A 26,451-nucleotide genomic window follows, 5' to 3' on the forward strand; every position below is an offset into this window, starting at 1 on the left:
TATGCCAGCAAACTTGGAAAACTCACCAGTGGTCACAAGACTGGAAAAGGTCAGTCTTCATTCCAGTCCCAAAGAAAGGCAATGCCAAAGAATGCTCAAACTACTGCACAGTCGCAATCATCTCACACGCTAGTAAAGTCATGCTCAAAATTCTCCAAGCCACGCTTCAGCAATATGTGAGCCGTGAACTTCCAGATGTTCAAGCTGGTTTTAGAAAAGGCAGAGGAACCAGAGATCAAATTGCCAACATCTGCTGGATCATGGAGAAAGCAAGAGAGTTCCAGAAAAACACCTATTTCTGCTTCATTGACTATGCCAAAGCCTTTGACTGTGTGGATCACAATAAACTGTGGAAAATTCTGAAAGAGATGGGAATACCAGACCACCTGACCTGCCTCTTGAGAAACCTGTATGCAGTTCAGGAAGCAACAGTCAGAACTGGACATGGAACAACAGACTGGTTCCAAATGGGAAAAGGAGTACGTCAAGGTTGTATATTGTCACCCTGCTTATTTAACTTCTATGCAGAGTACATCATGAGGAACGCTGGGCTGGAAGAAGCACAAGCTGGAATCAAGATTGCTGGGAGAAATATCAATAGCCTCAGATACGCAGATGACACCACCCTTATGGCAGAAAGTGAAGAGGAACTCAAAAGCCTCTTGATGAAAGTGAAAGAGGAAAGTGAGAAGGTTGGCTTGAAGCTCGACATTCAGAAAACTAAGATCATGGCATCTGGTCCCATCACTTCATGGGAAATAGATGGGGAAACAGTGGAATCAGTGTCAGACTTTGTTTTTTTGGGCTCCAAAATCACTGCAGATGCTGATTGCAGCCATGAAATTAAAAGACACTTACTCCTTGGAAGGAAAGTTATGACCAACCTAGATAGCATATTAAAAAGCAGAGACATTACTTTGCCAACCAAGGTCTGTCTACTCAAGGCTATGGTTTTTCCAGTGGTCATGTATGGATGTGAGAGTTGGACTGTGAAGAAAGCTGATCGCCAAAGAATTGATGCTTTTGAACTGTGGTGTTGGAGAAGACCCTTGAGAGTCCCTTGGACTGCAAGGAGATCCAACCAGTCCATTCTAAAGGAGATCAATCCTGGGTGTTCATTGGAAGGACTGATGCTGAAGCTGAAGCTCTAATACTTTGGCCACCTCATGCGACGAGTTGACTCACTGGAAAAGACTCTGATGCTGGGAGGGATTGGGGGCGGGAGGAGACCGGGACGACAGAGAATGAGATGGCTGGATGGCATCACCGACTCTGTGGACATGAGTTTGAGTGAACTCCAGGAGTTGGTGATGGACAGGAAGGCCTTGCATGCTGTGATTCATGGGGTCGCAAAGAGTCGGACATGACTGAGTGACTGAACTGAACTGATGTACATGAAATAACTTAGACTGAAATGCCAGGTGTATGTATTGACTTCAGTGTATGATCCTTAATTATTAAGCTATGAAATTAAAACTGTATTTAACTGGCAGTGAGACAAAGAACTTAATTTGTAGAGAAGTGTTGGTCTGTATAGTTGTATTAAGTGGGATATGTTATAATACTTCTGCATTTATTCTATTGCCTCAACTGTTACTTGAAGATGGCCTGCTGTATAATTTAATTTAGCCTGTGGTATCAGTGATAGAAATGATACCTTTCTAAAGAAGGGGTTTATCATAATATGCTGCTTCTTGAGGGCTTGCACTTGTAAATTGCATTCCCTTCTGCTGTGCCATCTTTTATTACTATATATAGCTATTGGTCCTGGTTACTTCCCACCCCCACTTCCCCCCACCTTTGGACCACAGTGAGCCTTAGAGTAATGACTTCTGAAGCAGGGAAACTTAGAGGTTAGAGTGACGAGAACTTTACATGGAGAAGTAATTTGCATATATGAGATAGGAAGGTGTTTTTGTACGTATGTTACAGGCTTACTTTAAACCATTTAACTTATGCTCCAGAGTAACTGTAACTTAATGTTGGTAGTATAGCAAATTATGGGGCTTCCCTCATAGTTCAGTTGGTAAAGAATCTGCCTGCAGTGCAGGAGACCCAGGTTCAATTCCTGAGTTGGGAAGATCCTCTGGAGAAGGAAATGGCAACCCACTCCAGTATTCCCACCTGGAGAATCCCATGGACAGAGAATCCCTGACAGGCTACAGTCCATGGGATTGCAAGAGTCGGACACTACTTAGTGACTAAACCACCACCATAGCAAATTATGATGAATAGCTTTAATTGTATGTTTAAAGTCATATGTTCACAAGCTTAAATATGGTATCAGAATTTAAGCAATTCTTGAAATGTATGAATGTCTTTTTAATATACTGATTACAAAACAAACAAAAAAATAAGTTTCACTGAAAGTCTTGGGAAATTCTAGTTCAAGGAAACCCCCAAGTACCGCATCCAGAGATTCACATTAATATTGAGATCTTTATCTCATATTCTCCAAAATTTGTCAGCCAGCTTCTGTGCAACCCAGATCTAGTCCTATAGTTCTCTCCATGTGGCTTCAGATATTTGAGCTCTGGTGGGAGTAGAGTTTATAACTTGTCACTCTAGGCACTGCTGCTGCTGCTGCTAAGTCACTTCAGTCGTGTCCGACTCTGTGTGACCCCATCCCTGGGAGCCCACCAGGCTCCCCCGTCCCTGGGATTCTCCAGGCAAGAACACTGGAGTGGGTTGCCATTTCCTTCTCCAATGTGTGAAAGTGAAAAGGGAAAGTGAAGTCGCTCAGTCGTGTCCGACCCTTAGCGACCCCACGGACTGCAGCCTACCAGGCTCCTCCATTCATGGGATTTTCTAGGCAAGAGTACTGGAGTGGCTTGCCATTGCCTTCTCCGCTCTAGGCACTAGGGTTTCTGTATTTGAGCAATGTTCTTCCCCCATGGCTCAGTGGGTAAACAGTCTGCCTGGAAAGCAGGAGACACAGCAGACATGGGTTCAGTCCCTGAGGTGAGAAGGTCCTCTGGAGAAGGAAACAGCAATCCACTCCAGTATTCTTGCCTGAAAACTCCCATGGACAGAGGAACCTGGCGGGTCTTCAGTCCATGGGGTTGCACAGAGTCAGACACAACTGAAGCAACTAAATCCACACAGAGACATGTTTGGAGAAATTTGTTTTTATCTGTAGACCAACTTGGGGGCCTGAGAGCTTCAGAAAGCAACTTCTGAACTCTCCCTCCACCCTTTTATTTTCATGAGACTCTGGTTTTCCACTTGCAGAACTACGGCATCTAACGTAGGGTACAGTAGAAGGTACTCATTGAAGTAGGAGATCTTTAAGGCTGGGAGCTGAGGTCTTTTCTGTGGATGAAGAATACAGAAACCTACTTGTTAAGTACTACTGAGTTCTCTTGGCCTAGGGGCACATAAAGTTATTATCGAAAGATCCAGTTCAGTTAAGTTCAGTCACTCAGTCGTGTCCAACTATTTGCGACCCCATGAATCACAGCACGCAAGGCCTCCCTGTCCATCACCAACTCCTGAAGTTTACCCAAACTCACATCCATTGAGTCGGTGATGCCATCCGGTCATCTCATCCTCTGTTGTCACCTTCTACTCCTGCCCTCAATCCCTCCCAGCATCAGAGTCTTTTCCAGTGAGTCAACTCTTAGCATGAGGTGGCTAAAGTGTTGGAGTTTCAACTTTAGCATCAGTCCTTCCAGTGAAAACCCAGGACTGACCTCCTTGAGAATGGACTGGTTGGATCTCCTTGCAGTCCAAGGGACTCTCAAGAGTCTTCTCCAGCACCACAGTTCAAAAGCATCAATTCTTCGGCGATCAGCTTTCTTCACAGTCCAACTCTCACATCCATACATGACCACGGGAAAAACCATAGCCTTGAGTAGATGGACCTTTGTTGGCAAAGTAATGTCTCTGCTTTTTAATATGCTGTCTAGGTTGGTCATAACTTTCCTTCCAAGGAGTAAGCGTCTTTGAATTTCATGGCTGCAATCACCATCTGCAGTGATTGTGGAGCCCCCCAAAATAAAGTCTGACACTGTTTCCACTGTTTCCCTATCTATTTCCCATGAAGTGATGGGACCAGATGCCATGATCTTAGTTTTCTGAATGTTGAGCTTCAAGCCAACCTTCTCACTCTCCTCTTTTACTTTCATCAAGAGGCTCTTTAGTTCTTCTTCACTTTCTGCCATAAGGGTGGTGTCATCTGCATATCTGAGGTTATTGATATTTCTCCCAGCAATCTTGATTCCAGCTTGTGCTTCTTCCAGCCCAGCGTTCCTCATGATGTACTCTGCATATAAGTTAAATAAGCAGGGTGACAATATACAGCCTTGACGTACTCCTTTTCCTATTTGGAACCAGTCTGTTGTTCCTTGTCCAGTTCTCATTGTTGCTTCCTGACCTGCATACAGGTTTCTCAAGAGGCAGGTCAGGTGGTCTGGTATTCCCATCTCTTTCAGAATTTTCCACAGTTTATTGTGATCCACACAGTCAAAGGCTTTGGCATAGTCAACGAAGCAGAAATAGATGCTTTTCTGGAACTCTCCTGCTTTTTCCATGATCCAACGGATGTTGGCAATTTGATCTCTGGTGCCTCTGCCTTTTCTAAAACCAGCTTGAACGTCTGGAAGTTCACGGTTCATGTATTGCTGAAGCCTGGCTTGGAGAATTTTGAGCATGACTTTACTAGCATGTGAGATGAGTGCAATTGTGCGGTAGTTTGAGCATTCTTTGGCATTGCTGTTCTTAGGGGTTGGAATGAAGATTGACCTTTTCCAATTCTGTGGCCACTGGTGAGTTTTCCAAGTTTGCTGGCATACTGAGTGCAGTACTTTCACAGCATCATCTGTGAGGATTTGAAATAGCTCAACTGGAATTCCATCACCTCCACTAGCTTTGTTCGTAGTGATGCTTTCTAAGGCCCACTTGACTTCACATTCCAAAATGTCTGGCTCTAGGTGAGTGATCACACCATTGTGATTATCTTGGTTGTGAAGATTTTTTTTGTAGAGTTCTTCTGTGTATTCTTGCCACCTCTTCTTAATATCTTCTGCTTCTGTTAGATCCATACCATTTCTGTCCTTTATTGAGCACATCTTTGCATGAAATGTTACCTTGGTGTCTCTAATTTTCTTCAAGAGACCTCTAGTCTTTCCTATTCTGCTGTTTTCCTCTATATCTTTTCATTGATCACTGAGGAAGGCTTTCTTATCTCTCCCTGCTATTCTTTGGAACTCTGCATTCATATGCTTATATCTTTCTTTTTCTCCTTTGCTTTTCGCTTCTCTTCTTTTCACAGCTATTTGTAAGAATGTGGTCCACTGCAGAAGGGAATGGCAAACCACTTCAGTATTCTTGCCTTGAGAACCCCATGAACAGTATGAGAAGGCAAAATGATAGGATACTGAAAGAGGAACTCCCCGGGTTAGTAGGTGCCCAATATGCTACTGGAGATCTGGAAAAATAACTCCAGAAAGAATGAAGGGATGGAGCCAAAGCAAAAACAATACCCAGTTGTGGATGTGACTCGTGAGAGAAGCAAGGTCCAATGCTGTAAAGAACAATATTGCATAGGAACCTGGAATGTTAGGTCCATGAATCAAGGCAAATTGGAAGCGGTCAAACAGGAGATGGCAAGAGTGAACATAGACATTCTAGGAATCAGTGAACTAAAATGGACTGGAATGGGTGAATTTAACTCAGATGACCATTATATCTACTACTGTGGGCAGGAATCCCTTAGAAGAAATGGAATAGCCATCATGGTCAACAAAAGAAGCCGAAATGCAGTACTTGGATGCAATTTCAAAAATGACAGAATGATCTCTGTTCATTCTCAAGGCAAACCATTGAATATCACAGTAATCCAAGCCTATGCCCCAACCATTAATGCTGAAGAAGCCGAAGTTGAATGGTTCTATGAAGACCTACAAGACCTTTTAGAACTAACACCTAAAAAAGATGTCCTTTTCATTATAGGGGACTGGAATGCAAAAGTAGGAAGTCAAGAAACACCTGGAGTAACAGGCAAATTTGGCCTTGGAGCACAAAATGAAGCAGGGCAAAGGCTAATAGAGTTTTGCCAAGAGAACGCACTGGTCATAGCAAACACCCTCTTCCAACAACACAAGAGAAGACTCTACACATGGACATCACCAGGTGGTCAACACTGAAATCAGCTTGATTATATTCTTTGCAGCCAAAGATGGAGAAGCTCTATACAGTTAGCAAAAACAAGACCGGGAGCTGACTGTGGCTCAGATCATGAACTCTTTATTGCTAAATTCAGACTGAAATTGAAGAAAGTAGGGAAAACCACTAGACCATTCAGATATGACCTAAATCAAATCAAAAGATCCGGGGGTGACGGGGGAACAAAACTAGAAATAAGCCTGGGAAATAAGCAAGATAGGACTCTTTGCCCTCAAGAGGTTACACTTGCATTAAGTGATTTAAGAGGGTGTGGAAGGAAACAAGGTTACACTTGCATTAAGTGATTTAAGAGGGTGTGGAAGGAAACAAAGTCTTGCTCTGGATTGAATGCAGTAAGGAAGTAGGGATAATTCTACCATTGGATGTCTTCATAAATCTTGTCTATGAGGCAAGAGGGTTAAAACCAAAGGTGTAATTGGTAAAGAGGTAGCCATCAGTTCTGGCCAGAATAGGGGAATGCTTGATTACTCTAAAGGTTTGGACAATGTTCATGCTCCCTCGTGTGTGTTCAGACATGATTATGGAATGGCCCTGTTTTCATCTTGATCTATCCTGGTCACCAGTAGTGTTGTCTGATGTTGGTATTCTAGAAATTATGTTCAACAGAACACCAGGCTTGCCTGTGAATGCCAGGCCAATTCTGGATGTCAGGGGCTGTTTTTCTCTTTCTCATCGGCCCCCCATATCTTCCCTCTATGCCCTTCTATGCCTTGTTTTGTGGACATCTGGTCCTTCATGGAGTCTAGACCATATTGTAAAAGCTGGCAATTTATATAGTCTTAACCCAAAAACAACACAGGGCTTTATCTCAAGTGCACCCATTTGTCCTGGCTCCTAGCTCTTCTACTTATTGAATTTCATCTAATATCGATATCCTAGTTGATAGTTTTCCACAGAGTAATCTAGATTACAAGGCAGAACATTTAGTAGTAAGACCATCCACCAGCCTTTAAGGCCTTCATTTAAATTCTAGCTTTAATATTGAGTTGGCCAAAAAGTTTGTCCAGAAACTTCTTATGGAAAAACCCAAATGAGCTTTTTGGCTAACCCAAAACCTACTTGGGGCTTCCCTGGTGGCTCAGAGGTTAACGCGTCTGCCTCCAATGCGGGAGACCCGGGTTCGATCCCTGGGTCGGGAAGATCCTCTGGAGAAGGAAATGGTAACCCACTCCAGTATTCTTGCCTGGAGAATCCCATGGATGGAGAAGCCTGGTAGGCTACAGTCCACGGCGTCGCAAAGAGTTGGACACGACTGAGCAACTGAACAGAACAGAACAGAAAACCTACTTGCTTTGGCAAGTTGTTTAAAGCACTCAAGTTTCAGTTTCCTGCTCGAGAAAAACAAGTTAGTAAACTTCCCTTTCCGGATTGACCGACACAATTAGAACCAGTGTTTAGAAGGCAGCTAAGGGAGGCCTGGCGTGCTGTGATTCATGGAGTCGCGGAGAGTCGGACACGACTGAGCAACTGAACTGAACTGAACTGAAAAGGAAAATCTGATGGCCATTTCAACGAACAGTGGTTATTGGTAAACGTAATAGAAAAAATAGAAATGGGTGTGAAAGTTGCTGGCACATTCCTCTTGTTTTTAAACTCCTCATCTTGCCCCTACACCATTTATATTCCATTAGTTTGCCTTGTTGGAAGATATGGTTAGCATCATACATTCTGAGCAAAACTTAACATCTGTTGATATTAATAATATAGAAGTATATGAAAGTGAAAGTCACTCAGTCGTATCAGACTCTTTGATACCCCATGGACTTAAATAGTCCATGGAATTCTCCAGGCCAGAATATTGGAGTGGGTAGCCTTTCCCTTCCCCAAGAGATCTTCCCAAACCAGGTCTCCCGCATTGCAGGCCAATTCTTTACCAGCTGAACCACAAGGGAAGCCCAAGAATACTGGAGTGAGTAGCCTATCCCTTCTCCAGCAGATCTTCCCAACCCAGGACTTGAGCTGGGGTCTTCTGCATTGCAGGCAGATTCCTTACCAACTGAGCTAAATTATGGGGACGAGTAAGGTCACTTGAAAGAAACATTTGACTTGGAGTCCGGTGATTTATATTTGAATCCTGGCTCCATAACTGGGGAGTTTACATCCTACAACTACTTACCTGACCTTTTGAGCTGTCCATACCTCAACTGTGAAACAAGTATGAGGGGTGGAAGTTACGGGACAGTATTTTGAAGATTACATTGAGTAATTTCTTTTTCTGTAAGGTATTTTAAATATTGTAAAGCTTTTTACAAACATAAAGTTCCATTATCATTGGGTTTTTGTGCATGGTTTTATGTGTTCAGTTTATTCCTTTAACTTATTTTCAGCTACGAAAGAGGAAAACAAGAGGCAAATTCAAATTCTGTCCAAGGTGTTTGTGCTTACATCTTGGGACAAAATTCAGTGAAACTTCTCTAAATCAGTCACATTATGTTCCTGGGCTACCAACCAAGAATATAGTCAAATAATGATGACCAACATAAAATCCTGCTGTACCAAAAAATTGACCTACTGAGGGCTAAGCAGGAAGAGAAGGACAGGACTGCAAACATAATTTGCCTATGGGTGCGTGTGTGCTAAGTCACTTTAGTCATGTCCGACTCTTTGTGACCCTGTGGACTATAGCCGGCCAGGCTCCTTAGTCCATGGGATTCTGCAGTCAAGAATACTGGAGTGGGTTGCCATGCTCACCTCCAGAGGATCTTCCCGACCCAGGGATTGAACCCACGTCTCTTATTTCTCCTGCATTGGCAGGTGGGTTCTTTACTACTAGCGCCATCTGGGAAGCCCAATTTCCCTATGGATGCTGCTGCTGCTAAGTCGCTTCAGTCGTGTCCGACTCTTTTTGACCCCATAGACAGCAGTCCACAAGGCTCCCCCATCCCTGGGATTCTCCAGGCAAGAACACTGGAGTGGGCTGCCATTTCCTTCTCCAATGCATGAAAGGAAAAGTGAAAGTGAAGTTGCTCAGTCGTGTCCGACTCTTAGTGACCCCAAGGACTGCAGCCTACCAGACTCCTCTGTCCATGGAATTTTCTAGGTGAGAGTACTAGAGTGGGGTGCCATTGCCTTCTCCCTCTATGGATGAGCCATAAAGTATAATATTACCCAAGACAAAGTGTTCCCTACCCCAACTCCCAAAATGGAAGTCAGTTCTAGTCATTTGTTGAGAAGAAAACAAAGAAACAATGGACATTTACTAACACCATTTTCATTGTCTCAGGGGAGGCTGCTGCTGCTGCTGCTGCTGCTAAGTCACTTCAGTCGTGTCCGACTCTGTGTGACCCTATAGACGGCAGCCCACCAGGCTCCTCCGTCCATGGGATTTTCTAGGCAAGAGTACTGGAGTGGCTTGCCATTGCCTTCTCTGGGGGAGGATGCTAACTTTCTTTAAATGCGTACATTGTGTCAGGCTGGAAGAGGAGCCCTGAAATTTAATTATTATAACCTTCATATTACAAGTAGGAAGGGAATGGAGTTCAGAAAGATTGTGCAACTCATTCCCAATCACACATCTAGTGAATGGCAGAGTGGGAACTGGAGATAGATCTGTTTGAAGTGAATACAGTAGATGTCTTTGAACTTACTGGGGTAACTTACTGAGGGAAAAATATGCCAGCTCAATGGCTCTTCTATTATCTACATTCCAGACTAAAATTAATGTGTCTAAAAGAGAAAAGAAGTTATAGAAGATAAAGGAACATCTGAAAGTCCTTTTAAGGGCATCTTGCCACCTGTCTGATGGGTGGACCCTTCTACAGCAGCTAGTCTAAGACACAGTTGCAGGGAACGTTGTAAGGTTTTTCCATACACAGAGGAAAATGAGTGACTGCAGCATCCAATTGCTCCAACCAAGTTATATCTCCTTACTGAAGCCAGAGAGCCCATCCCTTGCTCCTCTTTCATGAAACCCATCGGACATGACCTGGGCCTTCCCCAAACCTGTTCAACTGCTTCCCAAAGGGTGCTTGCTCTCCTGGGGCTGATTTCTCCACCCACCATGGTCCCTCCAGGCCTAACTTTTCTGAATTTCTTCCAGTATCTGCTGATGACATATAAATCTCCCAAAGCAGTGGTCTGTTTTCCTAGCTTCCTCTTAAAGCTAACCAGAGCATTCACAAATGTGAAAAACTTAGCAATATGACAGCCTAGATGTCTTAGCCTTTGTAGAATTTAGTTAATTGTTGCTTATAAGGAAGATACTTATATTTTCATTATTTTTCAATGAAAAAAGGATTAAAAATTGCAAGTATTTTGTTGACTTTTAAAATCAAGTAATATGGAAATGTACTTTTCTCATAAAAAATGTTTTAATATAATAATCCTCTCTCTTCCTCTCAGAGCTGTATTTAGTTTGTTATGTCCTTAAGTATGCATATTTATCTATATAAACAGCCAGAAAAAAATACTTTGATCTTGTGTGTTATTAGAGGTTAAGAATCTACCTGTCAACATACAGGACACTGGGCCAGGAAGATCCCACATGACTAGGGACAACTAAGCCCAAGAAACACAGCTACTGAGCCCACATTCCTCAGCAAGAAAAGCCACTGCAATGAGAAGCCCATGTGCAGCAAAGACCCAGCACAGCCAAAAATAAATTAATTAATTTTAAAAAAAGACTCCCTTCACCACCTCCTATAAATAGTATCTCCAACATAGGCACCATAATATGTGTGTTCAAGTTGTGTTTCAGGAACTCAGAGTCACGTCTCATCCAGTTCAAATCCACTGACACCACTGAACCCTCTACTGGGCCTGTTCAAGTAACTGATAGATGACCTTTTGAGATCAGCGGGCCAAAAACCTCAGCCTCAGAACGTACTAATGCCACCATTTTCAGAACTTGTGTCCCATGAGGAAACACGGTCATTTGCACCTGTGCAGAACAGCAGTTACTTCATCATTACACCCAATCGCCTTTCCCCATGTCTCAGACCACTCTGCTTCTTTAACTCATAGATATACCAGCTTTGAGGAGACAGATGTGAGACTTTTTCTCTTCTTTGTGTAAAAATCTATTCTTTGCCACAAACTTTGGCATCTCCATGTTTGACTTGCTGCCCATTGGACAAATAAACCCGATTTAGCAACACAGTAAATTGAGAAAGAGTGGGATATCTGTAGACTAGACTAAACTGGAGGTGATTCCTATCATGCGGAAATAGATAACAATCTTAAGGGGCTGATGAATAATCTGTGTAGCCCATCTACTCAGTAATTCAAGCAAGCTCTGAATTGGTAAGGTGTCCTGGGTCAAGAAACAGCATTCTCCATGTGTTGTGCAACATTTCACCTGAGCTGGCTAGTGAAAACTAAATGCATTTGGAATGGAAATGACATATATGTAAATGAAGCACTTGATGAGCTCTTATGCAACCCTGACTTATGTAAATGAACACAAATAAAGGAAGAATGTGTGTATTATAAAAGGAAGGGAAATATAACTCAGTTAGCCTCTCCAGGTGCAGGGTTTGAAAATGAAGATCCTTTTTTCACTGACCTATCTGGTTTTTATTAGTTCTCCAGGTTGGACAATAGATAGGTACTATTACATAAGCATTGAAGAAACTACTTGGAACTATGCTCCTACTGGTAAAAACATGCTCAATGGAATGCCTTTTTCAGATGATCAGTAAGTAATACCTTTGCATTAAAAATTTGCTATCAGATGCAAATGTTGGTAATTGTTATTCACTGATAAAATGCTGCTGAAGAAATTTCCATGATAGACTCTTTAAGGGCACATTTTGCTTTTAGAACTGCTTCCTTTGAGTTTTTTTAGTATAAGCATAAGCTGTTAATATAAATCAGAAATTGCTCCTTCCTGGGATTCCAGCCACTCTTGTCTTCACGATACATTTTTCAGGGATCATCTCTAATCCTGTATTTATCATCGATCTTGTATAAGTGGTTCTTGTGGTGGTTGTTCAGTCATGTTTGACTCTTTGTGACCTCATGGACTGCAGCACACCAGGCCTCTCTGTCCCTCATCACCTCCTGAAGTTGACTCAAGTTCCATTGCATTGGTGATGCCATCCAACTGCCTCATGCCCTGATACCCTCTTCTCCTTTGGACTTCAGCCTTTCCAGCATCAGGGATGAGTATGAATGGTACTCAAGAGCTAACACAACCATTTTCCTTCTGGTATGGAGTCTATGCCAGAGATTGTAAAATTGCAACTCTCTTCTTGATTTTTCTGTTCAGATGACTAGGACAAAGAAATCTAAAGGTTATATGTGGGGTACTGATTCCCTATGTTTGTCTGCCAAAATGCCCCAGTTATACCAACAAATCCCTGAATCACTGAAACGTGTAAAGAATCTTAAATTGTAACATTGATCTAATGTTTGAGAGCTAACGTAACCTCGAATTAGGGTTAGAAACCTTCCATACACGGTTCAGTACAAAGAATTTCTAAGTCATTTGAACCAAAATGCCATGCATATGACTTGGTACATTTGCATTTCATCTCTTCACCAGGCTTCCCAGTCTTCTGGCCTGCTGTATTGTTTCTGAGTCATTCTAGATTTTCACCAGTGTCTGGGTTTTCTCTGCAAAATTAGACTGTAAAGATTCTTACTTCTAGTTTCAGCTGATTTGACATTGCTTTCTTTTCAGTCAAAATTTGTTAAAGTTCTTGTCTGTTTGTTTGTTTACAGAGAGTTTCAATCTGAAATATATCTCCAACCAAGCCAAGATAGGATAGGATCTGTTTATAAAAAGGCTTTGTATTTTGGGTACACGGATGATACATTTCAAACCACCATCGAAAAACCATCCTGGTTGGGATTTTTAGGTCCAATCTTAAAAGCAGAGACTGGAGACCTTATTCATGTACATGTGAAAAATAATGCTTCCAGAATGTATAGTTTCCATCCTCATGGACTTACCTACACTAAAGATAATGAAGGTAAGTGAGTTCCTGTTCCATAGGTTCCTGAGCTTTTGTTAATGAAGAGTACAAACCTCCGGAAATGCAAGGCAATCATGCACTAAAGCAGTAGTTTTGGTGAATACAGACTTTTACTTCAGATGTCTCTAATTTTTATATCCCAGATTGTTCTTCTTCAATTTCTCATCTGAAATGAATGAATGACAATCCCCCTCCCCCATTCAACTTCTGGGAAAGAAAACACACTTTTCTCTCATGTAAATAAATAAATACATAAGTTTGGAGGGTAGGAGACACTCATGAGCTAAGTGTTATGTTGGCAGAAATATTGTCCTGCCGTTTCATATCCATGTCCTGTCATCTCATTTTCTAGTGAATGAGGATTAGCCTCTTAGAAAACATCAATGTCAGGTGAAGTCACTATTTTCCAGACAGTATCTTCTCTCCTAAACATCCATACTCACAGCTGCTTGATGGTGTTGGGAAAAGGAAGGGAAGAGAATGCTAACACAAAATAGGGTTTTGTGTTCTACGTGGAGCAGGTTGGTCTCAAAAGATGATAAAGTGTGAGAAGTTGGCCATGCTTCAAAGTCTCCTATTGAATGAGAGAACGTTATCCATAGTTATTAGATTCCAGCCTCAAATGGTGGAGATCTGAGGCAAAATTCTAGGATAATAAAAAAGAAGAGGAAAGGGCCCAGATTCAGAACAAAGGTAGTAGCTCAGGGTAATGTCATCCCTGTTGAAGACCACTTCCTGACATCAGTGGGCAGTTTGTAGGTAATATAGATGCTCTTTTTTCTTTTTTAAAAACTTATTATTTTGTGTTGGGGCATAGCCGGTTAACACGTTGTGATAGTTTTAGGTGAACAGCGAAAGGACTCAGCCATACGTATACATGTATCCATCCTCCCCTAAATTCCCCTCCCATCCAGACTGCCACATAATATTGAGCAGAGGTCCCTGTGCTATGCAGTACATCCTTGTTGGTGATCCATTTTAAATATAGCAGTGTGTACAGTAACATGGATGCTCTTGATGCCCTCTGGAAGATGTTGTTCAGGTAAAGCCCTGTCATGGGGCTTGCCAGGTGGCTCAGTGGTAAAGAATCTGCCTGCCAAGCAGGAGACGTTGATCCCTGGGTCAGGAAGATCCCCTGGAGGAGGATTTGGCAACCCATTCCAGTATTCTTGCCTGAAAAATCCCATGGACAGAGGAGCCTGGCAGGCTGCAGTCCATGGGGTGGCAAAGAGTTGGACTCAACTGAGCAACTAAACAACAACAGTAGCTTGGATGCTCTTGATGCCCTCATTCCCAAATCTGATTTGCAATGAAGATGATACAGAGTGCAACTCAGGAACTTTCTGTATCTGAGACCTACACAGAGAGTAGGTGCACAATGAATATTCATGGAATCTATCGATAAAGGTGATGATAGTCCATTCATATGCTGCCTGATTCATTTCAATTTAAGTCTGGAAACTGGCCAAGCTGGGCATTCAGGCAGAAACCAACTAAGGGGAATCTAGGGAGACAGGAGGCAGGAGACAGGAAGCGGAAAACACACACTTTCTAAAAATACAAATTAACATACTTTCATGGCTTAATGCAGAAAGCATGAGTCACATTAAGAAAAATGTTGTCCACTGGTTCCTGTGACCACAGTGCAAGTTCCATTTTCTAGGCGCTCTCTATCCAGACAACACTACAGGCCCGCAGAAGGAAGACGACCATCTAGAGCCAGGGGCAGAATACACTTACAGGTGGTTTGTAGAAGAAAAGCAGGGGCCTGGCCCCAATGACAGTAACTGCGTGATACGGATGTACCACTCCCATGTAGACACTCTAAGAGATGTGTCTTCAGGACTTCTCGGACCAATTCTGACTTGTAAAAGAGGTAACATTTTAAAAAATCTCACTGTAGCAAATAGAGCCAACTAGAATGTGTGGGGTCTCCTTCACTCTCCTAGTGGAATTCTGCTAACAAACTCTCTTCCGGTCTTGACCTTGATTCTCCAGTCAGAAAAGTAACATTGCCATTTGGCCTCTGAGCACCAGATGGCGATCTTGAGTCCAATGTCTCCATTCAAGTCCAACAGAGCAGGTTGGACACTAGACGGTAGTCAAACCCAGTAATCTTCATCCTAGTCGCCCTCACACAAAATTCTGCCACCTTTCTCCTATAGATAAGTGCTGAATCCACAGGGTGGGAGGGAATAGGGAGAAGAGAAACTGCCTGTTCCTTACATGCTTAGTTCCTTGGGGTTCTGTCTATGGAGGTGAAAGATTTTCCTTTTATATTTTGAATATCAGAATCAGAATCACTAGCTTATTTCATAGCAAAAATAATTTTCGCAAAGAGTAAGTTTTGCCGTTCTTTTTGTTTTAGGAACCCTGGATGGAGATATGAAAAAATATATCGATGAGTATTTCATTCTGGTGTTTTCTATAACTGATGAAAATCGTAGCTGGTATATCGATGACAACATTCATACATACACTGAGGCTGGTCAAGTTAATGCTAATGATCCTGACTTCGAGGAGAGCAATGTCATGCGCTGTAAGATTATGAAGAAATTTCTCATTCCTTATATCCTATAGTTCCAACTTCTATGACTTTATTTTGTGATTTCCTTTCGTTTAAGTTTGCGTCGATGAGTTTCCGTTTCCCAGTTCTTCATTCTGGGTCTGGTGGGCTGTGTATGTTTCATGGGGTCACAAAGAGTCAGACAGGAACATTCCGTTTTTTGCTGTGAAAGAAAGTGAAACTGAAAGTCTCTCAGTCGTGTCCAACTCTTTGCGACCTCATGGACTATACAGTCCATGGAATTCTCCAGGCCAGAATACTGGAGTGTGTAGCCTTTCCCTTCTCCAGGGGATCTTCCCAACCCAGGGATGAACCCAAGTCTCCTCCATTGTGGGCAGTTTCTTTACCTGCTGAACCACAAGGGAAGCCCAAGAATACTGGAGTAGGTAGCCTATCCCTTCTCCAGCGGATCTTCCTGACCCAGGAATCCAACTGGGGTCTCCCTCATTGCAGGCAGATTCCTTACCAACTGAGCTATCAAGGAAGCTCAGCGTTGCTATGATGGCATCTAGAAAATCCTGCTGGTTTCCAAAGTGTCATAGCAAGTGAAGTTAGATGCATTTTTTTTCTAACATCTGATATTGATAAAAATAGATGGTGACAACAGAGAGATGTAATTTTTTAAATATTCATTAGGCTGTGTCAGATCTTAGTTGCGGCAGGTGGGATCTTTCGCTGTGGTGCGTGGGACTCAGTAGTTGTGGCACCAGGGTTTAGTTGCTTCATGGCCTGTGGGATCTTATTTCTGACCAGGGACCAAACCTACGTTGCCTACATTGAAAGGTGGATTCTTAACCACTGGCCCGCCAGGGAAGTCCTCAAATATTTATTTATTTATTTTTTTTTTCAAAATGTTAAGATTTTATTTACAAAGCTTCTTTGTTGTACAGAAAGTAAAAATGCTGTTACAATCTTGGTGTAACTGGTAGCCACGGACAGTTGACTCACCAATCACAGCTATCCACGCTACAGCAAGTCTTACACAAAAACCTAACAACGCTTACAATTTTGTTGGGGTGAAGTCCCCAAGCTCGGTGGTGGATTTCCAAGAGGGACTAAATGGAGGAAGGTGGAATGTCACAGGAACTATTCTTTGGCTCTTTGGGTGGGTGGGTGTCCTGGGGTTTGTATCACAGCTACCTTTTTTTTTTTTTCCCTTAAAAAAAAAAAAAACAGCTACCAAATCCATGTCAGCAGTCCAACCAACACTGAACAGTTCTTTTTTGCAGGTTATTGGGGTCTTATTAATCATCTTCTCCTTCATCATCTGTTTCTCTCTTCCTCTTCTCACCTTTCCCGCTTTCTTCCTCTTCTTCATCCTCATCTTCGTCTTCATCCTCATCTTCATCATCTTCATCAACTTTTCCATCATGTCCAAACTCTTCTTCCTCCCCACTGACTTCATCTTCATCTTCCTCCCCTTCTACATCTTCGTCTTCATCGTCATCCTCTTCATCGTCATCCTCTTCATCATCAAATTCTTCCTCACCATCTTCATCCTCCTCCTTATCCTCATCTTCTTCTTCATCCTCTTCTTCATCCACACCATCCACCTCGGCATCTGAATCTGGGGCTTCACGATCCTCTCGGTCATAGCCATCCAGATAGGTCAGCTGGGGCAGGAGCTTGAAGACACTCTCTCGGTAGTCATTCAGGTTAGTAACCTCACAGTTAAACAGATCCAGGCTCTTCAGACATTCCAACGTTTTCAAAGGTTCCAGGGTGCTGATATCTTTCAGTTTATTTCCACTTAAGTTTAGATGTGTAAGATTTGGAAGTTTTTCTGCTAACATATCCAGACCTCCACAGATTCTATTGTCACTGAGCTCAAGCTTTTTCAATTTAGGTAGTTTGGGAAGATTTGAAACTGAAATCAAGCCTACATTTATTAAACTGAGGAACTCGAAGTTCACAAATTCAGCTGTTAAGCCCTCAATTTTCCCATCATTTGATTTGCAATTGTCCAGGACAAGTTCTCGAACAGCTGCCGGGGTCCGGTTCCTCAGCTCCAGGTGGATCCTCCTCTTCATGTCCATGTTTCTCTCTCTTCCCCCCTCTTCAAACTTAACTTTCCGCGGCGGGGGCGGAGAGGGGAGAGGCGTCCCAGCCTGCGCAGCGAGGGCCGTCCGAAGGGGTCGGCTCGAGGCAGAGGCCGACGGCGCGGTCCTGGGCGGCGGGCGGCGTGCGGAGCCCCCGGAGCCAAGTTACTCGCGGGAGCGGAGAGAAACCATGGAGGGAAAAGGGGGCTGGAGCGCAGCTCTGGTCTCACTACCGCCGCCCCCGGCCGCGGCCCCGCACTGCGCTTAAACCGGCGACGCGGCGCGGGTGGCTGCTCGGCTCGACTCGGCCCCGCGCGGCGCCGCTCGGCTCGGCAGCCGCTCGTCCCCAAATATTTAATTTTAGGGTAATAAAAGATTATGGATGAACAAAGACATAACTGAGCAGATCTTTATGGAAATGTGTTTCTACATAGAACTTTTCAGAAAAGGTGTTCTTGTTATCTCAGTCACCCTCACCTTTGTTTCCTTCTTCCACAGCTTAGCTTCTTTCTATTCTTTTCCCCTTTTCACTGCTTCCTACCTTGCAGCTTAGTTTTCTTCCTCTTGCCTTTAAATCTGTGTTGTCCTCAGTTTTAATCGAGATAATGTTTATAGCCTCCTTTTGGGGGGAAACAAACCAAATCCTGTTGCAGATTATTCATGAGAACAATGATGCACTTCTAGATTTATGTGATAAAGAAATGCATAGAATATATACCATGTAGCCTTGAGGTAACATGCTTGCTCCATAGGTTAATTTACATCTGCTTTCAGCAATAAATGGATACGTGTATGGAAATCTACCTGATCTCACCATGTGTGCAGAAGACAGGGTCATGTGGTATTTTATCAGCATGGGTAGCCTGTTGGACATACACCCCATCTACTTCCATGGACAAACTCTGATATCTCAGAATCATAGAAAAGACACCATTACCGTCTTCCCTGCCTCTATGCGTGATGCCTTCATGGTGGCCAAAGGTGTTGGAGAATGGCTGCTGGACTGTCGGATACACGGTAGGGATTTATTCCTTTTACATAATACAGGGTCAGGGGACTCTAAATGTTATGACCCATTACATACCCAACATCTTCCAAATGGGGAAAGATGTCACCATCAGGCAGGTGATAGGATTGCCTTTTGGAAAGTCAGTAATACAGTCAGAACCAGAACTCAGGTCTCTGACACTTTTAACTTTATGATAAAAAACCCTTTTAGTCACATAGGGATTATTTTTGTTGCTATTTTTTAAAAAAGTATATGTTTATTAGCCAGTGAGCCTTACAAGAGCCTTGAGTGTCTGACAAAGCACATATAATTACTCTTCTTCATTAAATTGAGAAGACAACTTCCAAGAGGTTGAAACACTAACCCAAAACCCTGTGAGAGTCAGAAATTATATAGGCCAGTTCAGTTCAGTCACTCAGTCATGTCCGACTCTTTGCGACCCCATGAATCACAGCACGCCAGGCCTCCCTGTCCATCACCAACTCCCAGAGTTCACTCAAACTCATGTCCATCAAGTTGGTGATGCCATCCAGCCATCTCATTCTCTGTCGTCCCTGTCTCCTCCCACCCCCAATCCCTCCCAGCATCAGACTCTTTTCCAGTGAGTCAACTCTTCGCATGAAATGGCCAAAGTGTTGGAGTTTCAGCTTGAGCATCAGTCCTTCCAATGAACATCCAGGATTGATCTTTAGAATGGACTGGTTGGATCTCCTTGCAGTCCAAGGGACTCTCAAGAGTCTTCTCCAGCACCACAATTCAAAAGCATCAGTTCTTCAGCGATCAGCTTTCTTCACAGTCCAACTCTCACATCCATACATGACCACGGGAAAAACCATAGCCTTGACTAGACGGACCTTTGTTGGCAAAGTAATGTCTCTGCTTTTTAATATGCTATTTAGGTTGGTCGTAACTTTCCTTCCAAGGAGTAAGCGTCTTTTAATTTCATGGCTGCAATCACCATCTGCAGTGATTTTGGAGCCCCCCCCAAAAAAGTCTGACACTGATTCCACTGTTTCCCCATCTATTTCCCATGAAGTGATGGGACCAGATGCCATGATCTTCGTTTTCTGAATGTTGAGCTTCAAGCCAACATTTTCACTCTCCTCTTTCACTTTCATCAAGAGGCCTTTGAGTTCCTCTTCACTTTCTGCCATAAGGGTGGTGTCATCTGCATATCTGAGGTTATTGATATTTCTCCCGGCAATCTTGATTCCAGCTTGTGCTTCTTCCAGCCCAGCATTCCTCATGTGTTACGTAAATTCTGAACCAGTACCCAGTAATGGTTTCCTGGTTTATTTCCCTCTTCAATCACACTTCATATTTAATGATAGAAAGGCCCATTATGAAATTACTGATCTTCTCTACTCTTAAATCTGACTAAACTCTACATGCAATCATGTAAATGTTTTGTATTATTTTTCAGTCAGAAAACACAACTGTTACTGGAACTGAAGAGTTTAACTTTTCTCCCTTTTTTACAAAAATGGGATTTACTTCTCTGATCAAAACTGTTCTTATTTCTAAGTCCCATGCTTTGGTTAGCATCATACTTCAGTTAATTATTTAAACAACTAGACAACATGTACTTATTGGGATTTCCTGTGTGCTGTGTGCCTCCCTCGCAGGGTTGTGAGAAAAGGGAGACCCACACACGGCTATTGTAACTCAAGGACATAATTTAATGATATTAATACAAAAGTTCTCACAGAGGAATATTGTTTTAAAATATGTCTTAAAGGTTAAAATGTACACCAGGCCTACTCCTCCTCTTGACCTCATTTATAGATGTTGCCTTTAAGCCAGGTCTTTCCTCTTCAACTCTGCAGGAAAGATAGGTTCAACCCTGGACACAATCAAAAAAGCTTGGCTGGTGGACTACATAGCTTTTCCCTGTGTTTCTTCTCTTCCCATGGTGTAGTTTGGGGGTATTTTTTTTGTTTGTTTGTTTGTTTTGGCTTTTTTGTGTTTGTTTGTTTTTGTGTTTTTTGTTTTTAGTAATTATAAGAATGCATGAATAGACTTGCTGGAAAGAAAGGAAGAAAGCAAAGAGGAAGGAGTGGAGGGAGGGGAGAATTTGGTGAAGGCAGCAAGGCAGAAAGAGTGAAAGTCTAATGTGGTATATGAGGGCCACCTCTTAGGAGCTCCAGAGAGTTGAGAATTAAAGGAGCCAGGTGATAAACTTGTGGTAGCTTCAAATTTGGCCACAGGAAAGTGTTTATACCACCAAAATTAGAACACACACACACACAAATCAGATTTAGCATTCATCTTTGGAGAAATAGTTTAAAAATGTGCCATTAGTCCAACCCTACCCCACCACCATCCCAGTTCCCTCTCCAGTGAATAATCCCTGTAAGCCATTTGTGTTTACACAAATGTGTATTTGTGAATACTCGCAAAGCTGTTTACTGTGCATTTTCATACAATATACATGAACACTTAGAAATAAAAATACACAGGTACTGTTTTAAATAAGTAGATCACACCCCATATAATAGGTTTTATTTAACTATTAACTTTAAAAAAATAGGTTATTATTTGTGTATAATAGGTTTTTCTATCTTCTGCTGCTTGCTTTCTTCATTCATCCTTATATCTCGAAACCTTTTCCATGACATTCCCTATCCTTCTAAGCTACTCTTTTATTTTTTAAGTTTTATTTTAAAAATTTTTATCATATAGTTGCTTTACAATGCTGTGTTAGTTCTACTGTACAGCAAAGTGATTCAGCTATACATATACATGCTGCTGCTGCTGCTAAGTCACTTCAGTCGTGTCCGACTCTGTGTGACCCCATAGACGGCAGCCCATCAGGCTCCCCTGTCCCTGGGATTCTCCAGGCAAGAACACTGGAGTGGGTTGCCATTTCCTTCTCCAATGTGTGAAAGTGAAAAGGGAAAGTGAAGTCGCTCAGTCATGTCTGACTCGTAGCGACCCCACGGACTGCAGCCTACCAGGCTCCTCCGTCCATGGGATTTTCTAGGCAAGAGTACTGGAGTGGCTTGCCATTGCCTTCTCCGATACATATACATATATGTATACATATATTCCTTCTTTTTTGGATTCCCTTCCCACTGAGTAGAGTTCCCCATGCTATACAGTAGGTTCTCATTAGTCATCTATTTTATACATAGCGTCAATAGTGTATATATGTCAATCCCAATCTTCCAATACCTCCCCTTCCCCTTCTTCCCCACTTAGTATCCATAAGTTTGTCTAGCTTACTTTTCTAAATAGCTGTATAGTTTTCTGTATTTGTTTGAGATGTAGCCTAATTTATTTAACCATTCAGTTATTGATAGATATCTAAGTTGCTTTCACTTTCTTGGTTCACTATTTGTGTACGTGTGTGTTAGTCGCTCAGTCGTGTCCGACTCTTTTGCCCAGTAAGTTCCTCTGTCCATGGAATTCTGCTGGCAAGAATCTTTTCCATGACATTCCCAAAATAAAGCTACTCCTTTATTTTTTGTTTTATTTTTTAAATTTTTATTGTATAGTTTATTTACAATGTTGTGTTAGGTTTTACTGTACAGCAAAGTGATTCAGCTATCAGTTCAGTTCAGTTCAGTTCAGTTCAGTCGCTCAGTCGTGTCCGACTCTCCGCGACCCCATGAATCACAGCACGCCAGGCCTCCCTGTCCATCACCAACTCCCGGAGTACACTCAAACTCATGTCCACAGAGTCGGTGATGCCATCCAGCCATCTCATTCTCGGTCTTCCCCTTCTCCTCCCGCCCCCAACCTTTCCCAGCATCAGAGTCTTTTCCAGTGAGTCAACTCGTCTCATGAGGTGGCCAAAGTATTGGAGTTTCAGCTTTAGCATCAGTCCCTCCAATGAACATCCAGGATTGATCTCCTTTAGAATGGACTGGTTGGATCTCCTTGCAGTATAAGGGACTCTCAAGAGTCTTCTCCAACACCACAGTTCAAAAGCATCGATTCTTCGGCGATCAGCTTTCTTCACAGTCCAACTCTCACATCCATACATGACCACGGGAAAAACCATTGCCTTGACTAGACGGACCTTGGTCGGCAAAGTAATGTCTCTGCTTTTTAATATACTATCAAGGTTGGTCATAACTTTCCTGCCAAGGAGCAAGCGTCTTTTAATTTCATGGCTGCAATCAGCATCTGCAGTGATTTTGGAGCCCAAAAAAACAAAGTCTGACACTGTTTCCATTGTTTTTCCATCTATTTCCCATGAAGTGATGGGACCAGATGCCATGATCTTTGTTTTCTGAATGTTGAGCTTCAAGCCAACCTTTTCACTCTCCTCTTTCACTTTCATCAAGAGGCTTTTGAGTTCCTCTTCACTTTCTGCCATAAGGGTAGTGTCATCTGCATATCTAAGGTTATTGATATTTCTCCCAGCAATCTTGATTCCAGCTTGTGCTTCTTCCAGCCCAGCGTTCCTCATGATGTACTCTGCATATAAGTTAAATAAGCAAGGTGACAATATACAACCTTGACGTACACCTTTTCCTATTTGGAACCAGTCTGTTGTTCCATGACCGGTTCTAACTGTTGCTTCCTGACCTGCATACAGGTTTCTCAAGAGGCAGGTCAGGTGGTCTGGGATTCCCATCTCTTTCAGAATGTTCCACAGTTTATTGTGATCCACACAGTCAAAGGCTTTGGCATAGTCAATGAAGCAGAAATAGATGTTTTTCTGGAACTCTCTTGCTTTCTCCATGATCCAGCGGATGTTGGCAATTTGATCTCTGGTGCCTCTGCCTTTTCTAAAACCTGCTTGAACCTCTGGGAGTTCACGGTTTACATACTGCTGAAGCCTGGTTTGGAGAATTTTGAGCATGACTTTACTAGCGTGTGAGATGAGTGCAATTGTGCGGTAGTTTGAGCATTCTTTGGCATTGCCTTTCTTTGGGATTGGAATGAAGACTGACCTCTTCCAGTCCTGTGGCCACTGCTGAGTTTTCCAAATCTGCTGGCATATTGAGTGCAGCACTTTCACAGCATCATCTTTCAAGACTTGAAATAGCTCAACTGGAATTCCATCACCTCCACTAGCTTTGTTCGTAGTGATGCTTTCTAAGGCCCACTTGACTTCACATTCCAAGATGTCTGGCTCTAGGTCAGTGATCACATTATCGTGACTATCTTGGTCGGGAAGATCTTTTTTGTACAGTTCTTCTGTGTATTCCTGCCACCTCTTCTTAATATCTTCTGCTTCTGTTAGGTCCATACCATTTCTGTCCTTTATCGAGCCCATCTTTGCATGAAAAGTTCCCTTGGAATCTCTAATTTTCTTGAAGAGGTCTCTTGTTTTTCCTATTCTGTTGTTTTCCTCTATTTCTTTGCATTGATCACTGAGGAAGGCTTTCTTATCTCTCCTTGCTATTCTTTGGAACTCTGCATTCAGATGCTTATATCTTTCCTTTTCTCCTTTGCTTTTCGCCTCTCTTCTTTTTACAGCTATTTGTAAGGCCTCCTCAGACAGCCATTTCGCTCTTTTGCATTTCTTTTCCATGGGGATGGTCTTGGTCCCTGTCTCCTGTACAATGTCACGAACCTCCGTCCAGAGTTCATCAGGCACTCTATCAATCAGATCTAGTCCCTTAAATCTATTTCTCACTTCCACTGCATAATCATAAGGGATTTGATTGAGGTCATATCTGAATGGTCTAGTGGTTTTCCCTACTTTCTTCAATTTAAGTCTGAACTTCGCAATAAGCAGTTCATGATCTGAGCCACAGTCAGCTCCTGGTCTTGTTTTCGCTAACTGTATACAGCTTCTCCATCTTTGGTTGCAAAGAATATAATCAATCTGATTTCGGTGTTGACCATCTGGTGATGTCCATGTGTAGAGTCTTCTCTTGTGTTGTTGGAAGAGGGTGTTTGCTATGACCAGTGCATTCTCTTGACAAAACTCTATTAGCCTTTGCCCTGCTTCATTCCGTGCTCCAAGGCCAAATTTGCCAGTTACTCCAGGTGTTTCTTGACTTCCTACTTTTGCATTCCAGTCCCCTAGAATGAAAAGGACATCTTTTTTGGGTGTTAGTTCTAAAAGGTCTTGTAGGTCTTCATAGAACCGATTAACTTCGGCTTCTTCAGCAGTACTGGTTGGGGCATAGGCCTGGATTACTGTAATATTGAATGGTTTGCCTTGGAAACGAACAGAAATCATCCTGTCATTTTTAAGATTGCATCCAAGTACTGCATTTCGGACTCTTTTGTTGACCATGATGGCTACTCCATTTCTTCTAAGGGATTCCTGCCCACAGTAGTAGATATAATGGTCATCCGAGTTAAATTCACCCATTCCAGTCCATTTTAATTCACTGATTCCTAGAATGTCGACGTTCACTCTTGCCATCTCCTGTTTGACCACATCCAATTTGCCTTGATTCATGGACCTAACATTCCAGGTTCCTATGCAATATTGCTCTTTACAGCACCGGACCTTGTTTCCATCATTGGTCACATCCACAACTGTGGATTCAGCTATACATATACATATATGTATGTCCCCTCTTTTTTGGATTTCCTTCCCTTTTAAGCCACTAACAGTGTAATAGCTAGCCACTTTTTATTTGTATCTTTTTATGTATGTGCAAATTTTTGTCTTGCCTAACTGAAAGAACTGAAAGTTTTTAATGGAAGAATTCTTAATTTTAACAAAGGTTGCCTAATCACCTTCCAAAAAGTCTGTATGAATTTACACTCCCATCAATGTTGCTCTTAAATCAAAACACAGGACTGATGCTCTCATGGAATTGTACCTGCCTTGGTTTTCTTCCTGCCTGCCAACTAGTTAATCTAGTAATTAATGGTAACAACTTCAGAACCATAAGGGAAGATACTTTTGAAAACAGACTCAAATTCGTCTCAGTAGGCAGATACCATATTCCTTAGGAATTGGTCCAGTGATGGTTATTAATCTCCACTAGTATACACTCCTCAACATTCACTTTGGCATCCTGAGTCTTGTACTTGCTTCATACATTTCAGGATTTTAACAGATTCTGTGAATAAAATACCTCAAATTTCTCAAAAGAAAGGGAAGTTGCAATGTTGTTGGCTACAGTTTTAAAATATATATATATTTGGACTAAAAAAAATGTTTTAATGTTTTCATAACATTCTCTACTTGGATTTCATAACATAAATATTTTAATGTTTTCATAATATTCTCTACTTGGATTTACTATTTTTCAGAGAGTATGATGGCTTTCTTCAGTGTAAAGGATTGCCAAAAATCTTCAGCAGACGTTATGGGGACACAAGTTGTTTATTACTACATTGCCGCGAAAGAAATTTTTTGGGACTATGGGCCATCTGGCATAGATTTCTTCAGTGGAAATAGTTTAACAGAAGCTGGAAGGTAATGATTCAGTGATTAAAATATTAATGGTTAAATAAAGCTGAAACTCCAATACTTTGGCCACCTCATGCAACGAGTTGACTCACTGGAAAAGACTCTGATGTTGGGCAAGGTTGGGGGCGGGAGGAGAAGGGGACGACAGAGAATGAGATGGCTGGATGGCATCACCGACTCTGTGGACATGAGTTTGAGTGAACTCTGGGAGTTGATGATGGACAGGGAGGCCTGGCATGCTGTGATTCGTGGGGTCGCGGAGAGTCGGACACGACTGAGCGACTGAACTGAACTGAAAGATAATTGAAATTTTTCATAACCTAGCTATTCCTACAAGGACTTAGGCATTTTATAATAAAAAGATATTGATAAAATAAAGATGGGAAAATAATTATAAC

General features: G+C 42.3%; 1 protein-coding gene and 1 pseudogene across 1 annotated transcript in view; one reads left to right on the forward strand and one right to left on the reverse strand.

Annotated features, from left to right (window-relative positions):
* Positions 1 to 11,657: 11,657 nt before the first annotated feature.
* LOC129546747 (ceruloplasmin) overlaps positions 11,658 to 26,451 on the forward strand; it is a 48,695-nt gene continuing 33,901 nt past the window's right edge. The window contains exons 1-6 of the mRNA XM_055412026.2: positions 11,658 to 11,821; positions 12,850 to 13,100; positions 14,767 to 14,979; positions 15,472 to 15,642; positions 18,483 to 18,725; positions 25,894 to 26,059. Of these exons, the coding sequence (XP_055268001.2) occupies positions 11,667 to 11,821; positions 12,850 to 13,100; positions 14,767 to 14,979; positions 15,472 to 15,642; positions 18,483 to 18,725; positions 25,894 to 26,059 (1,199 nt within the window). The 5' untranslated portion in view covers positions 11,658 to 11,666. The remainder of the gene's footprint in view (positions 11,822 to 12,849; positions 13,101 to 14,766; positions 14,980 to 15,471; positions 15,643 to 18,482; positions 18,726 to 25,893; positions 26,060 to 26,451) is intronic.
* Positions 16,506 to 17,876, reverse strand: LOC129546755 (acidic leucine-rich nuclear phosphoprotein 32 family member B pseudogene; annotated as a pseudogene).

Source organism: Moschus berezovskii, chromosome 1 (assembly GCF_049115385.1).
Source record: "Moschus berezovskii isolate FMDL1 chromosome 1, NW_MosBer_1.0, whole genome shotgun sequence".
NCBI lineage: Eukaryota > Metazoa > Chordata > Mammalia > Artiodactyla > Moschidae > Moschus > Moschus berezovskii.